This window comes from Patagioenas fasciata, chromosome 20 (genome assembly GCF_037038585.1).
Source record: "Patagioenas fasciata isolate bPatFas1 chromosome 20, bPatFas1.hap1, whole genome shotgun sequence".
Lineage (NCBI taxonomy): Eukaryota > Metazoa > Chordata > Aves > Columbiformes > Columbidae > Patagioenas > Patagioenas fasciata.
The window spans coordinates 10,831,723-10,845,161 of NC_092539.1; the positions used below are offsets into that span (position 1 = coordinate 10,831,723).

The 13,439-nt window shown below is 42.0% G+C and overlaps 2 protein-coding genes across 11 annotated transcripts in view; one reads left to right on the forward strand and one right to left on the reverse strand.

Annotated features, from left to right (window-relative positions):
* The window catches only part of DENND1A (DENN domain containing 1A), a 139,023-nt gene extending 134,473 nt beyond the window's left edge, over positions 1–4,550 (reverse strand). For all 10 annotated transcript variants that reach the window (XM_071817390.1, XM_065853561.2, XM_065853558.2 and 7 more), the window contains exon 1: positions 4,379–4,550. In XM_071817390.1, the coding sequence (XP_071673491.1) occupies positions 4,379–4,395 (17 nt within the window). In that variant the 5' untranslated portion in view covers positions 4,396–4,550. The remainder of the gene's footprint in view (positions 1–4,378) is intronic.
* A 271-nt stretch (positions 4,551–4,821) lies between these two features.
* LHX2 (LIM homeobox 2) overlaps positions 4,822–13,439 on the forward strand; it is a 44,857-nt gene continuing 36,239 nt past the window's right edge. The window contains exon 1 of the mRNA XM_065854143.2: positions 4,822–5,361. Within this exon, the coding sequence (XP_065710215.1) occupies positions 5,263–5,361 (99 nt within the window). The 5' untranslated portion in view covers positions 4,822–5,262. The remainder of the gene's footprint in view (positions 5,362–13,439) is intronic.

Below are 13,439 nucleotides of genomic sequence, written 5' to 3' on the forward strand. Positions count from 1 at the left end.
GGACTACTACCCACTGCTGATCTTCAAGACAGATGGGGAGGAGCTCCATCCCACAGCCTGAAGGGAATGAAAAAAGATTTCAAAGCCTTGAGATGGATGGTAAAAGAGTCTGGGGCTCAAGTGATTTTCTCTTCACAAGATCAGAGCATCCTGACACATAGGAAGTCAAGGAAGGGAGCCAGGAGGCCTGCGTGGTTCAACAGGGAACTGCTGGGTATGCTCAGGTGGAAGAGGAGAGTTTATAGATCATGGAAGGAGGGGCTGGCCACTTGGGGAGAATATAAGGCTGTTATCAGAGGGTGTAGGGAGGCAACTAGGAAAGCTAAGGCCTCCTTAGAATTAAACCTGGCGAGAGGGGTCAAGGACAACAGAGCGAGCTTTTTCCAATACGTGGCAGATAAAACTAACACCAGAGGCAATGTAGGCCCACTGATGAACGAGGTGGGTGCCCTGGTGACAGAAGATACAGAGAAGGTAGGCTGCCCAGGGAGGTTGTGGAGTCTCCTTCTCTGCAGACATTCAAACCCGCCTGGACACCTTCCTGTGGAACCTCAGCTGGGTGTTCCTGCTCCATGGGGGGATTGCACTGGATGAGCTTTCCAGGTCCCTTCAACCCCTGACATTCTGTGACACTCAAATAATAATTTAAAAAGTGAAACTCATCTTACCCAGCATCTCAACCCAAACATATTAAACATGTCAAGGAGTCCAGCCTACTCTTCAGAGAATTTCTATTATTTTTAATCCTACTTTAACACCAAAAGGAATTAAACAAAACATTTCTAACTACACCACAGGCCCACTTAGTGTAACTCGAGTGGCTCTAAGCCAAACCCCACACCTATTTAAACCCACAGAAAAGCTACCGTTGGTTTCAGTAGCACAGGATCACACTCCACAGTTTTACAGAGCACCTCTCAGGAGCAACAATGGTTCACAATTCAATTAATGTTAATTTAATTTGCCATCAGTTCCCAACTGATTTGTCTTAAGTAGCCGTTTTTCAGAAAACTACATTCCTAAGTTATGAGAAATCTAAAAATCGACAAATCAACTATTATTTTGCAGTATAAACCAAACTCAAATAATTCTCCCTGTGCTACCTGGAGCTGCTGCATATAATCTGCTTCCAATCTTGAGATTCTGAGCTCCATTCCTACAGTCACGGTACAGGATGAGGACAAAATGATAACCACGTAACAACAGAAATGTGTTTTTCCTTTCATCTATATTACTGTGCAGCCTTATCTTACCCTCCTGGTTTATGTCTCTATGTTTAGCACCTTGTTTCCTTAATTAAAAGTTTATAAATTTTATAATATTTTTACAGCTAATGGATAAAATAACAAACACCTTTTTAGTATTATGTCAGAGTCTCTGTTCAGATTCTTTAGTGCAAACACTGTATACCACAGCTGGCAAGAGCACGCACTACATACCAAAACTTTCAGACAAAAAGACATTAAATTTTGTATTTTAATATTCCATGACAAACGTCCACTTATTTCAACGAACAGTGAAATTAAAGTAGCTTTGCCAAGTCAGAAACTGAATATTAAAGGCTGCATTCAACAAGCTAACACCTCAGTACAAGAATGAAGTCATTGTTGAATTCTGAACACTTACAACTTTTCAGTGGAATTAAGGAAACAAGTCACTACAAGATTTCATAGAGTTTGTAAATATAGCATAAACATGCATCATAATATTTTGCAGTCCATGTTTATGACTATTAAAGTACCCTGCAGACATCTAATGCCACCTGTGCATCATATTGAAATCTCAACCCGCTGAAATCATCCACAGCATCATAAACTCAAACACACACAAAGTTCTCTCTCCTCCCAGTAGCCTCCAAATAATCACTTCAAGGCCCATAATCAGTTATCAAGTGAACAAACACATGCAATAAAAAAATACATAGTGGACATACGTACAAAAACACATAATACCCCCTTTATTTGATAACTGGGTAATTACAGAAGGAAAAAGAAATGTCGAAAGGAGTTCTACGAGAAAAGAACACTTTTGTGATAAATGCTAGTTGTATGAATTACTTCAGATCTCTCTGATGTAGAAATAGCTTAAGTATCAAAGCTATCCATAAGGAATTCAATTTTACATTGAAGTAATATAATATTTTAAATAAGGTATTTATATACCTTTTACAGTCAAAATTATTGGTTTTTACCAAACTGCAAGATATTTGTGCAGAATAAAATTAAATCAACTCCTTCTCTGCAGTTGTATGTATGGAAGGCAATACCTTAAGCCTGTTTCAATTTTGTTAGGAGCACAGCTCAGGCTCCTTTCTCTCTTGTAACATCTTGAGTACTGAAGGCTACCAAGAAGCGGTAGCAGCCAGGTTAACTACTTACATGATCCTGCTGCCACAGAGTGCCCTGCACGTTCCGTACGACACACTCCAACACGAAGCTTAACCCAACGCTGTAACCCAATACTCAATTTACCTTTTTTCGCCTGCAGCTATACACAAGCCAAAAAGCTTACAGGATTGCTGGCAACTTCCTGATGCCTTTCACTTCAGTCTGATGCAGATACTGATAATTTTCTCTAAGCAATCTTTCACTCAAATGACTCACTACTACACATCCATCAAAAATAAAACTGACGCATACGTCCAGGTTTCATGCAGAGTATATCACAGTGTGTGCAAGCAACCACGTGCCAAGGAGTTTAATATCACTCATAATTATCAATCGATAGGAAGAAGCAAAAGATCTGACTACTGGATTTTTGCTAAGGCTCCAACACATTGGCCACAGCACTGAAGGACGCATGCCTCAGTACACCCACTTATAAAATAGCTTTCTCACTCACACTTCCACCTGCCCCAATAGGGGTGCTACTTATCAACCTGAAAATCTTTGCTGGATCAAACATCCAGCTCAGACTCAGAGAGGTTCTCTCATTCTTTTATGTAGTTCAAGATTGTTTTGAAATTTTTGCCTTACTCTACTTGGGGACAGTGTTCCATCCGAAGCAGAAAAAAAACAATTTATTAATTGTTGCTCAAGATAAAGCTGCTTAATCATACAACAGACAAAACGCTCTCTCACAAAGTCCAAGATGAATTTAACTAGTTGCTCAGACTTTGTTTTATGTAGCAACAGTTGAGAACCCATATGCCAAAGAAGTGCAAAAATCATGCCTGCGGCATCTCCTGAAGAAGGAAAGTTGCCTTCTGGAACGCCAGTCACCTCAGAGCTAGCATTACAAGCACTCATTATCTGCTTGCATTTTCCTAAGACACCTGGCTCGAGAGAAACACATTTATGTCTATCCAGCCTACGGGCTTGGGAACACGAAGATGTGTCACCACACTAAGGACACTACAACTTCTCCAGTCGCTTCTAGTCTCATATTCAAGTTAAACAAAAGAGGTGAAAAGTTAAAGCCCTGTGTAATCCTGAAGAACATTGTGTTCAAGAAGCAAAAGCAATCGCTCAGCAGCACCTACTGAAACTGCTGAATAAAACACAATCTAACTGGATGTCTCCACTCTGTCACAACTTTCATTCACAAAGATGCCAGCACTGCCTGCTTGGTGATAGGTTTATTACACCTCTACCTGTCTCAGAGGAATTGAATTTGTCTGGAACAGCATATGAACGGACTGATATCTTTAATGTGAGCATACCAAACATACCAACAGGACTTTCCAATAAATCGACCTCTAGTTTTATGAAAATTTAAAAAACATTAAGGGCACAGAGTTGCACGCCCAACACATTAATCAGTTGCACCACTCTTCTTCCCTCAAATCCCCTTGCTAATACACTTTCAAGATATATCTAGACTATCCGTGTTTCCTTTAGCACACTCTAACGCAGGCAAGAAGGTTCTGCACTCCTTCGCCCCCACAGCACCCCCGAAACAGAGGTCACAGGTGCTGGCAATGAGACTCCTCCCTTCCAGCAGCCCCCACGCTCCCTAAGGCCTGACCGACAACATCCAAACTGCCCACCCAGCCCGGCCCTGTGCGCTGCCACACACAGAGCTGAACTCGGGGAGAAAGAGTAGACGACAGAGGAGGTTTGGGCTTGAGGGCGGGAAACCAGTGTCCTCCTCTCCTCATGGCAGAGAGGCCGGCGAAGCTCCGGGGCTGCCCTGAGTCGGGCTTTGCCGGGACGGGCCCTCCGCCCTCCACCTCCTCCCTCCCGGCCCGCGGGCTGGCCTGGGCCGGGCAGCACTCTCCCGTGGTCTCCCTCTCCTGCTCGCCCTACCCCGAGGCCTACAGGGGTCTTGGCCGCGCGGCCTCACACGGCGCTGGAAGGAGAGCGGGGAAGTCCCCTTCTCGCTCTCCAGAGGGCCTGCAAGCGGGGCTGAAGAGCTCGGGGCGGGGGGCAGCACTCACTTGATCCTGGATCCCATGGTCTCTGTGGGGCCGCATAGACCCAGACCAGAGACAGAGAGAAATAAAGAGGGGAGGGGGGCCGGAGCTCGGCGGGCCGTGCTCTGTCCCTCCGCCGGGCGCCCCCTCACTCCATCCCGGCCCGCGCCGCCGTCGCCCCGGCCGAGTCACGGCGCGGGGGCTGCCGGGAGCTGTAGTGCGGGCGGGCCCGCCGGGCTCTGTTGCCATGGCAACGCAGAGCGCGCGCGCGAGCAGCCCCGCCTCTCCCCCACTCCCCCCCGGAGTGGGGGAGAGGCGGGGCTGCTCGCGCGCGCGCTCCCCTCAGGCTGGGAAGCGGCCGAGAGGTGACTGGAAAACGGCCGAGAAGTGACTGGAAAACGGCCGAAAAGTGGCTGGAAAAGAGCCCTACCGAGCAGGAAGGGGGTTTAGGGGAACCGTGGAGGAGGAGAGATCCCTGCCCACCACAGCGCTGCCCCTCCTGTCAGTGGGGAGTCGCCAGGCACCCCCAGCAGGGCGGGAACCAGACCCAGAGCCCGTAGCAATCCTCTGGAAATGATATCCAGGCCAGCTGAGGAGCAGGACTGTCCGTCCTGGAAAGCTCTGTGAAGAGGGGAGACATCCCCACGGGGATTGTTACTGATGTCGAGGAGCGGTTGGAGTCCCCGGGCAGAAATAAATACCCAAAGCAGCAGAAGAAGTGGAAGAAAAAGCTAAGGCAGAGAGGGGCTGTGAGCTGGTGCTCTGGCAGAGTCATGACAGGACATTTCGCACTATTGGTCACAAAGCCGCTGAAAAGGCAATAAAGCCTGGCTAGAAAGAATTACAGGACCAAGTGTGGTCATAAAGGGGAATGGAGACTTCTCAAGAAAAAGTGAAGGAGAGATGACATGCAGTCTGCTGAAAACAAAGCTTATGCTGACTCAAAAACTGCAGTAAGACAGATTTTGATACGTGCCTTATTGGAGTTGGCAAACAGGATGAAACAGGTACCCAGCAATTTTCTTAAACACGTTTTACAGGAAGTTTTTAGGAAAGGTTTCTAGAGTAATTTAACCATTTCTGACCCAGAAGATCTATGCACAGTTAGAGGAAGCCAAAGAGATGTTTGAGTAGATGAGTGTTTCTTGTACTAGTTTGGGTACCTGAGCTGAGGTGGTTCCCTCACAGGTTCCAGCCATGGGAGCTCAGGCCTCGGTGTTTGGCCGTGGCCTGAGCTGTGCCGTGGATGTACCCCTGCCCAGGCCGGCCCTGAACTATTGTTTGGGTCTCCTGGACTGCCCTTAGACCTCTTACCTTGATTTTGTCTGATGGCCTTGGACTGTGGTGCGGGTCTGTTGCTGTGGGCACCCCTTGCCCAGCTCCCGGCTGGGGGCTGTGCGTGGTCCCTGAGCTCACTGCCCAGCCGCACCGTGGTCACCCACAGCTCCCCACCAGCCTTCTGTAGGGTTTATGTGTCCTTGGCTGCTCCCTGAGGTGCTGTAAAAGGGTGATCTAAACTGGTGTTCTGTGTCTCACACAAAAGTACCCATGTCAATATCACATAGATTTTTAACCAAAATTACTGTGTTCAGGCCAGAGATATTCACCTTTAAATAAATGAGTATCCCAAAGGTTATATGTATTACTGTCCAATGAAGGTAAGTTTATAGAAATATTGTTAAAATTGGTTATAAAAGAAAAAAAAAACCCAGTCAGTAATAAGGTAAAAAGCAAGGAAGCTGTTAAATACAATGCTGGTGCAGTGTAAAATAACAATATGCAAGAAAACCCATAACATATTAAGGGTGGCTAACACAGGTTCTAAATTTCAGCATCCTTTGACATTAAATTTAAGAGGTAGGGCTAGAGACTCACAGTTTTAGTTTTGCTCCGTTCTGTTTAGTGTGCTTTTTAAAGATTTGGTAAACTTATTAATATGAACCAATACTTAGAACTCTTTTTTTTCTTTTTCTCCTGTTTTACCTGGTGTTTTTATGTAAACAAGCTGCTCATTAGGTAACCCAAATAACATTTTCTGCAATTCTGTAGATGGTACTCATGTCTGCAGCTGGCCCAAGGGTTTGGTGGTAATTGTGTAACAGTTCCAGGGCAGCAGAGACAGGGAAGCCCCTGAGGAAAAAGAAGGGTTTAACCACACAAGGGTTGTGGCAGTGCCTGCTGGCCTGTCCATGGAGCAGTGTTTTTGAATATCTCAGAATAGATGAGCTGATTAACTGTGAATCACCCTCCCAGAAGAGATGAAGCATTAATAGCAAACAAAAGGGAAGCAGAAGGGAAACTTCAGGCAGAAGAAAATAATCCAGGAATTAAAAGATTGGTGAAAGCCTTAGGATACTTCCAGATTGACCATGAAGTCTTGCTTCAATACCAAAGAAATAGGGGTGCAGTCTAGGATAAATTTGGGTGAATGTAGCTGAACCTATGTTTTAATAAGTCGGGGGGATCAAGTGCATCAGTCACACACTCACAGCAACAAATGTACATGAAAACATAGTTAACTGTTTCTCGGTCAGTGACATGCCTTCTGAAGCATGCTGTAATCTGAATTTACTTGGGAAATGCTCTCTGCTACACTTCAACCAATGGGAATGACAAGAAAAACAATACTGGCTTTATAGATCAATAGTTAAGGTTCATTGAAAAGCTTATGCCTTGAACCAGAATATACTGCTACCTGAACAGTATTGATTGTAATGTTCATATAGGTTTTTCCAGACTTCTCAGTGGGCGAATATTAGGAAAATCTCTACCAATGTTTATAAACGGATAGAAAGCTTATTAAAGATACTTTTTAGATGTGAAGCTCAAGTTATTTTGCCAACCCAAGCTTGTAACTGTCGTTATCGAGCAATATGCCTCATGAGTTATGGATCAGGTCTTTGGCCCGTCTTACATGCAAACAGCCTCCAGAAGTGTTCACATATGTCGCCTCAGAGAAAAGCCTGTTCTTAACAGTCCCAGACTGTGATTCATCAGGCATTGTTAGCGTAGCTGGTTACCCTTCAGAGACTTTAGTTCATGCCCTGAAACAAGAGATGTTTAAATGGGCGTGTGTACCTACTTTTATGGATGGAAATGGGTTACATCTACTTGTTCTCCATTAAAGGCAAGAAATTGTAATCTGTAATTGCACAGACTGCATCTGATCTTTGGAAAATACAGAAGAAAATATAAAAACTGACAAAAAAAAGAAAAAAAAAGCAAACCCCACCATTCTGTCTCCAAAACTGGACACTGGCAGATGTTTACGGAAGAGTGCAAGAACATGGAGGGTCCTTCTATGTAATAGCTTTCAGGTGATTTTTCTTCCATTAATTTGTTCAGTTGCTTTTAAAACCATGTATAATTTAGAATACACTGCCTCCTATGGCATGGAGTTTCCATAGCTTAGTCTCATGCCATGTGAAAAAACCCCTCCTTTTGGTTGCATTGAACCTGTCGCAGTAATTCCATTTGACTCTTCACCAAATATTGTATTGGAAGTGTCAGGGAAGGGCTGTTTCTTATATACCTTCTTCGTGTCCTCTGTGATTTCGTAAACCTTATGATTTTATGGTCAAAATAAGAAATGCAAATGTATCTCAAGTTTTCTCATAAAATAAAAAAGGCTCTTTCAATTACTGCATAGCACTGTGGCAATATTATGCATACTTCCTATATAGTACATAAAAAGCTAAGTAAGCAGTAAAATACCTTTCCTTTTAAGTGTTTGAAGTACCATACACTGAATGACCTTTTCATTCTCCATTCACAAAGAAATAAGAAATAACTATTCTTATTTCTGAAACCTGTGATTATACCAATAGCTATAACTCAGGCCCATGAAATCCTTTAATATAAAGAGCCATGCTGGAGACTCATTCCCCTAAAGAAAAGAGCCCAGGATGATTGACCTGAAATGACCTCTCCATTTTTTAGTGAAAGGAGATCTAAATATGGCAAACATTTCCTTGTGCTACTGTTTCTCAACAGACTACATTTCCCCCATCAGAATCTCTTATGATTAACAGAAAAAGGTTATTTGATTTTATGGGGAAACTAGCAAAATGTCTACCAGAACTGTCTGGTTTTTGTCTTTAACTGTGCAGTCATTTTTCTGTCAGAGTCAGCACCCTTTGTTGGCTGCTACATGTACGTTGCAGTCGACACCATTTTTATACTGTCTCCTGTCTGCATCCTCCTCACATTCACTTTTATTCTCACCTGTTCGATCTTTGTGGCTGTATTATGTAACACACCTCTTTTCTCATCTGAGCAATTCTTTCCATTATGAATCTCTTAAGCTTTTACCTTTACTTTCACCTCAGAGCACTGTCCAGCAGGTTTTGTCTTAAAGACCGATATTTCTGTATCAACTTCAGCATGGCAGATTTAGATTTTCTTCATAAGGAGACAATCACCTACCAAAGTAAAATTAAATTAGAACTGTATATGGCAATGCTTTTTCATAAGTGTATTTTTAAAATGAAGACATTTTCTTTATCGATACTTTATCTGACATTTTCAAAGTTTACACTCTTAAGTTTCTAAGCTTTCTATAGGTTGTCAAGTTCTTTTCTTACAGACAATTATTATACTCTATCTGAAAATGTTTGTTACACTCCATTTTAGCAGAAATGCCTCCCTATTCTTAGAGATGCATATTTTTCTTATATAGTTTACATGTCTCCGAGGATCAACATCCATTATTATTCAACTAGGACTGCTGGAACAGAACAGTTTTTTATAAAGAAGTGATTACTATCAATACCCTAAAACATTACAGAATCACAGTGGGCCTACATTGCCTCTGGTGTTAGTTTTATCTGCCACGTATTGGAAAAAGCTCTTCCTGTTGTCCTTGACCCCTCTTGCCAGGTTTAATTCTAGAGAGGCCTTAGCTTTCCTAGTTGCCTCCCTACACCCTCTGACAACAGCCTTATATTCTCCCCAAGTGGCCAGCCCCTCCTTCCATGATCTAGTTAGATGTGGTGAGGAAAGCTATAATGAAGAACAATAATTCTGTTTTTATACAAAAAGCATAATTCTGTGGATTAAATAAGTAACACAGATAAACACAGAATTTCCAACAGAGGAAAGGCCTGGGGACAGCCCTGGATTTCAATCTCTAGATTTTCACCCAAGCAGCTTTAAAATGGCAGTAGGTAGTTACATTAGCTTACCTACTTAGTGGTTTGCTTTACTCTGTGGTTTATATGTCCCTCCTTGCATCTAGCAAAAGCCTCTTGCTATGGCTTCTCAGAACGGCAGTGCCTTCGAAGTGAAAACACACTGCCTAGCTGGTTCTTGCTCTGAAGCTGTCGAAGACACTATTTCATCTGCCAATAATAAAGAAGCAACTGACCTAAGTTACTCTTCTCTGTTCACCTTGCTGTGATGGCAGAGTGCTGACTGTACCATTATTGCTCTATAAAGCGAACTCAGATTTATGAGGCAAAATCTATGATGGTGTGATTCCAGCTAGACAAAAAAAAAAAAAAAGCCCAGTATGAAAATAGTTATTCATATCTGTGATAGCCTTTGTCACAGAAAAGATAACCCTCCTGTGCTGAAAGGAATGAGACCACTGATGTAAATCAGACTGCTACATTCAAGTCCCTCTAAGTTACTAATGAGCCTGGAAGAACAAGAATACTTAGGAGAAATCCAGAACAGCAAGACGTAAGTTGCTGGAGCAGAGGGAAGTGCTTACTTCATCTGATACTAAACTCTTGTACAGCAGACTGCCCAGCTTCAGCCGGTGAACTCGGCAGACAGCGTGAGAGAGAAGGAAGGAAGGAAGGAAGGAAGGAAGGAAGGAAGGAAGGAAGGAAGGAAGGAAGGAAGGAAGGAAGGAAGGAAGGAAGGAAGGAAGGAAGGAAGGAAGGAAGGAAGGAAGAAAGGAAGGAAGGAAGGAAGGAAGGAAGGAAGGAAGGAAGGAAGGAAGGAAGGAAGGAAGGAAGGAAGGAAGGAAGGAAGGAAGGAAGGAAGGAGCTAATGAACAAAAGAATGAACTGACAAACAAATGAACAAGGAATTTACAAAATGCAGTATTTTTAACTTGGTAATGTTTGTATTTAAATCATTATTTTATACTTTGTTGTGCTCATTTTAGAAATAAAAATAACAAAATCTTGGTATGAAGTATTGGTGTAAGCTCTGTGATTTTCCTCAGTTTTTTCCCATCTCATATAGTCGATGAGATCCTAATTTTTTTCAGGTTGGTCTATTTTGAGTTTTTAGTGGCAGTTACCACAACTTTTTATATAAAAATAAAACATGTTCTGAACCAGGGTTTAAGTATAATCACTGCAATCGCCATAAACAAAAAGACCACTGGCAGTGTCAGCTTCACTGCCCTTCTAAGGGGGAATCTGTTTATCCTTTCTGCCATAGCATGGGGTAACATGATAACTATTGATGGCCCACTACTTATTAAGATATCATCAGGAAACATGTTGTCATAAGCTATTATTTTTAAATTGTTATTAAGAGCACATCAAATAGCACTTTTGTGATATAGGCTGCTTGTTTTAACAATGAGGAAGTATGTGTTTGTATAAAAATTGAACTACATAATGTTAAAATCAAGATTGAATTAATATTGCTATGTTGGAAGTGGATCAAATATTCAAATTACTAAAATCTTCAACAGCATAACAGTGACTAAATAGAAGGAGCCTGAGTCTTATGTAATTTCTACTCATTTTATATTACTGTAATTCCATATGATTGCTGAAGCATGACATTCTAACTTACCTCTCCGGCAACAGCTAGTGCTAGACAGCAGTAGCTGTTCTGAACTTGCGTATATAAAATGGAGTTGATGGCCCACACGTTTCTTTCACTGATTTTCTTGCACTGATGTTCAGAAGACATCAGTAGTGTTACCCCTGACTGACACAAGGGCAAGTTCTAGATCTGTCCATTCTTGTTTGTATTCCCCTTTTGTCTGAGAATTTCACGTAAGATGTGCCTCATGGCCAACACCTGGTTGGGGAAGAAGCCTACTCACTTAAGATTTTAGGGGTTCCTAGCTAACTTAGGGATTGTCTGCTTATTGTCATTGATTAGTAGCTGTTGCTTACCAGCCTCTTCTGTATTCAGTGGGGGAACTTTGAATAGTAAACTGCAGCAAACAGTATTGCAAGCCAGCAAATATGTTCCGTTTTTCTAAAACGGGGATAGCGTCCTGCTGGAAATGCTCTTTTGGATCTAGTTCTGAGTCTTTTGTGGTGTTACTTAAAATTATATGGTGGGGATATCAGTATGCTCCCATACTTCTGCCTCTAAATGGAGCCATCATTAATTGATTTTATTTGTCCCAGTCTTACAGTTAATGAAGACTAGGTGGCATTTCATCAGTGCTAGAGCTCTTGGTCCTTGTTATTAATTGCCCTGTAAGTACATGCCTTTTTCTAGACTTTCCAGTTCTGCTAGGATGTTAAAAAAATGTTTTGATACATATGTTAGTTGTTTTAATCTTAGAGCTATAAAGAACTAAGTCAAGAAAAGACTTTCTTAAGTTATACACAGGAGCTAGTTTATAAAGTAAGTAAAGTTGAACCACTAAGTAATAGTGACCACAATATAATTAACTTCAACATCCTCAGGGGAGAGATTGTACAAAAAAAATGAGGAAGCTAGTTAAAAAGACCCTAAAGTCAAAAGCGAGGAAATTAAAATCCTTAGACTCAGCATGGAGGCTACTTGAGCAACCATAACAGTGTAACAGAAGGCACGCATAATCCTAAACAAAAAAGGAAGCTGACAAGCAAAAATGAGCCACAAGGCTACAGGAAGGTTCAAAAGTTAGTATAGTCAAACATATATTTTTCTGAAGGTAGAATTTTAACTTGTGAAGTCAATAGGGATAAAATGCAGTGGCTAAGATACACAGTGGAGATTAGAAGGATGACAGAGGATTTGAGGAGCAGATAGCCTGACATGAAAACAAGATTTTCTCAAGTATTAAGCAGCAAGCCTGCAAGAGATATTGTAAGTCCAGTGGGCTATTTGGTAGAAAAGTAAGAAAGCTAATGAGAATACAGAGACACTGAAATTGAGGTAAATGACTTTTTTTTTGCATTAGCATTTCCACATAGAATTTTGGGAAAATAGATCTACCAAATTTCCTCCTCTTAGGTAATATAGAGGAGGTTTTGTCAACCACAGGAATTAAAAGATGTGCTGTAACAAATTCACAAATTAAATAAAAACAGGCTCCTAGGACTGGAAAGTAAATCAATAAATTCTAAGGGGATTTAAGAAAGAAATTTCTGAACTACTGAAAAGAACATATGATCTGATTAAAACCAGTATGTATACTAAAGTAGAGAGTATTTATCCTCTAAAAGGTATGAGTGATAGTTCTGGAAATGTCAACACAGAGATCCATATATGTCAGTAATAAGAAACAGCTAAAATAAAATTGTACATCACTTAGATTAGGATGATATTATAAGAATTAAGAAACCTGGCCTTCTGAAAGAATATGCTTCTCCAGCCCCCCAGAATAGTGGCTTCCAACGTATCTACAAAACTACTGAAATGTTTTACAATGTACTCTGTTTCCAACTAAAATCTGTCTCACTGACTCATGGTTTCTGGGGACAGGCCACTGGACCAGCTGAGCTGCTGTGGCATTTCCTGTTTTCCTGTGTTGCTGTAGAAGACACTGGTTTTCACAATTAAGAAGATTCCAGTTTAGCCATTAGTCAAATGTTGCCCATCTAGAGTGAAATGTTGTCCTTCTTGGTTTCCCTGACCCTGTCCTTTCATGGTTCTTCTGTTGCATCTTTAATTATATTTTCACTTACCCTTCGTCCTGACATCACACCTCCAACTTTCTGAGAGTCTTTAGTGGAGTTATTTTTGCTGCCTTCTCCCCCTTTTCCCCCTACACCCTCTGACAACAGCCTTATATTCTCCCCAAGTGGCCAGCCCCTCCTTCCATGATCTAGAAACTCTCCTCTTCCACTTGAGCATACCCAGCAGATCCCTGTTGAACCACGCAGGTCTCCTGGCTCCCTTCCTTGACTTCCTACGTGTGGGGATGCTCTGATCCTGTGCCCGGTAGAAACAG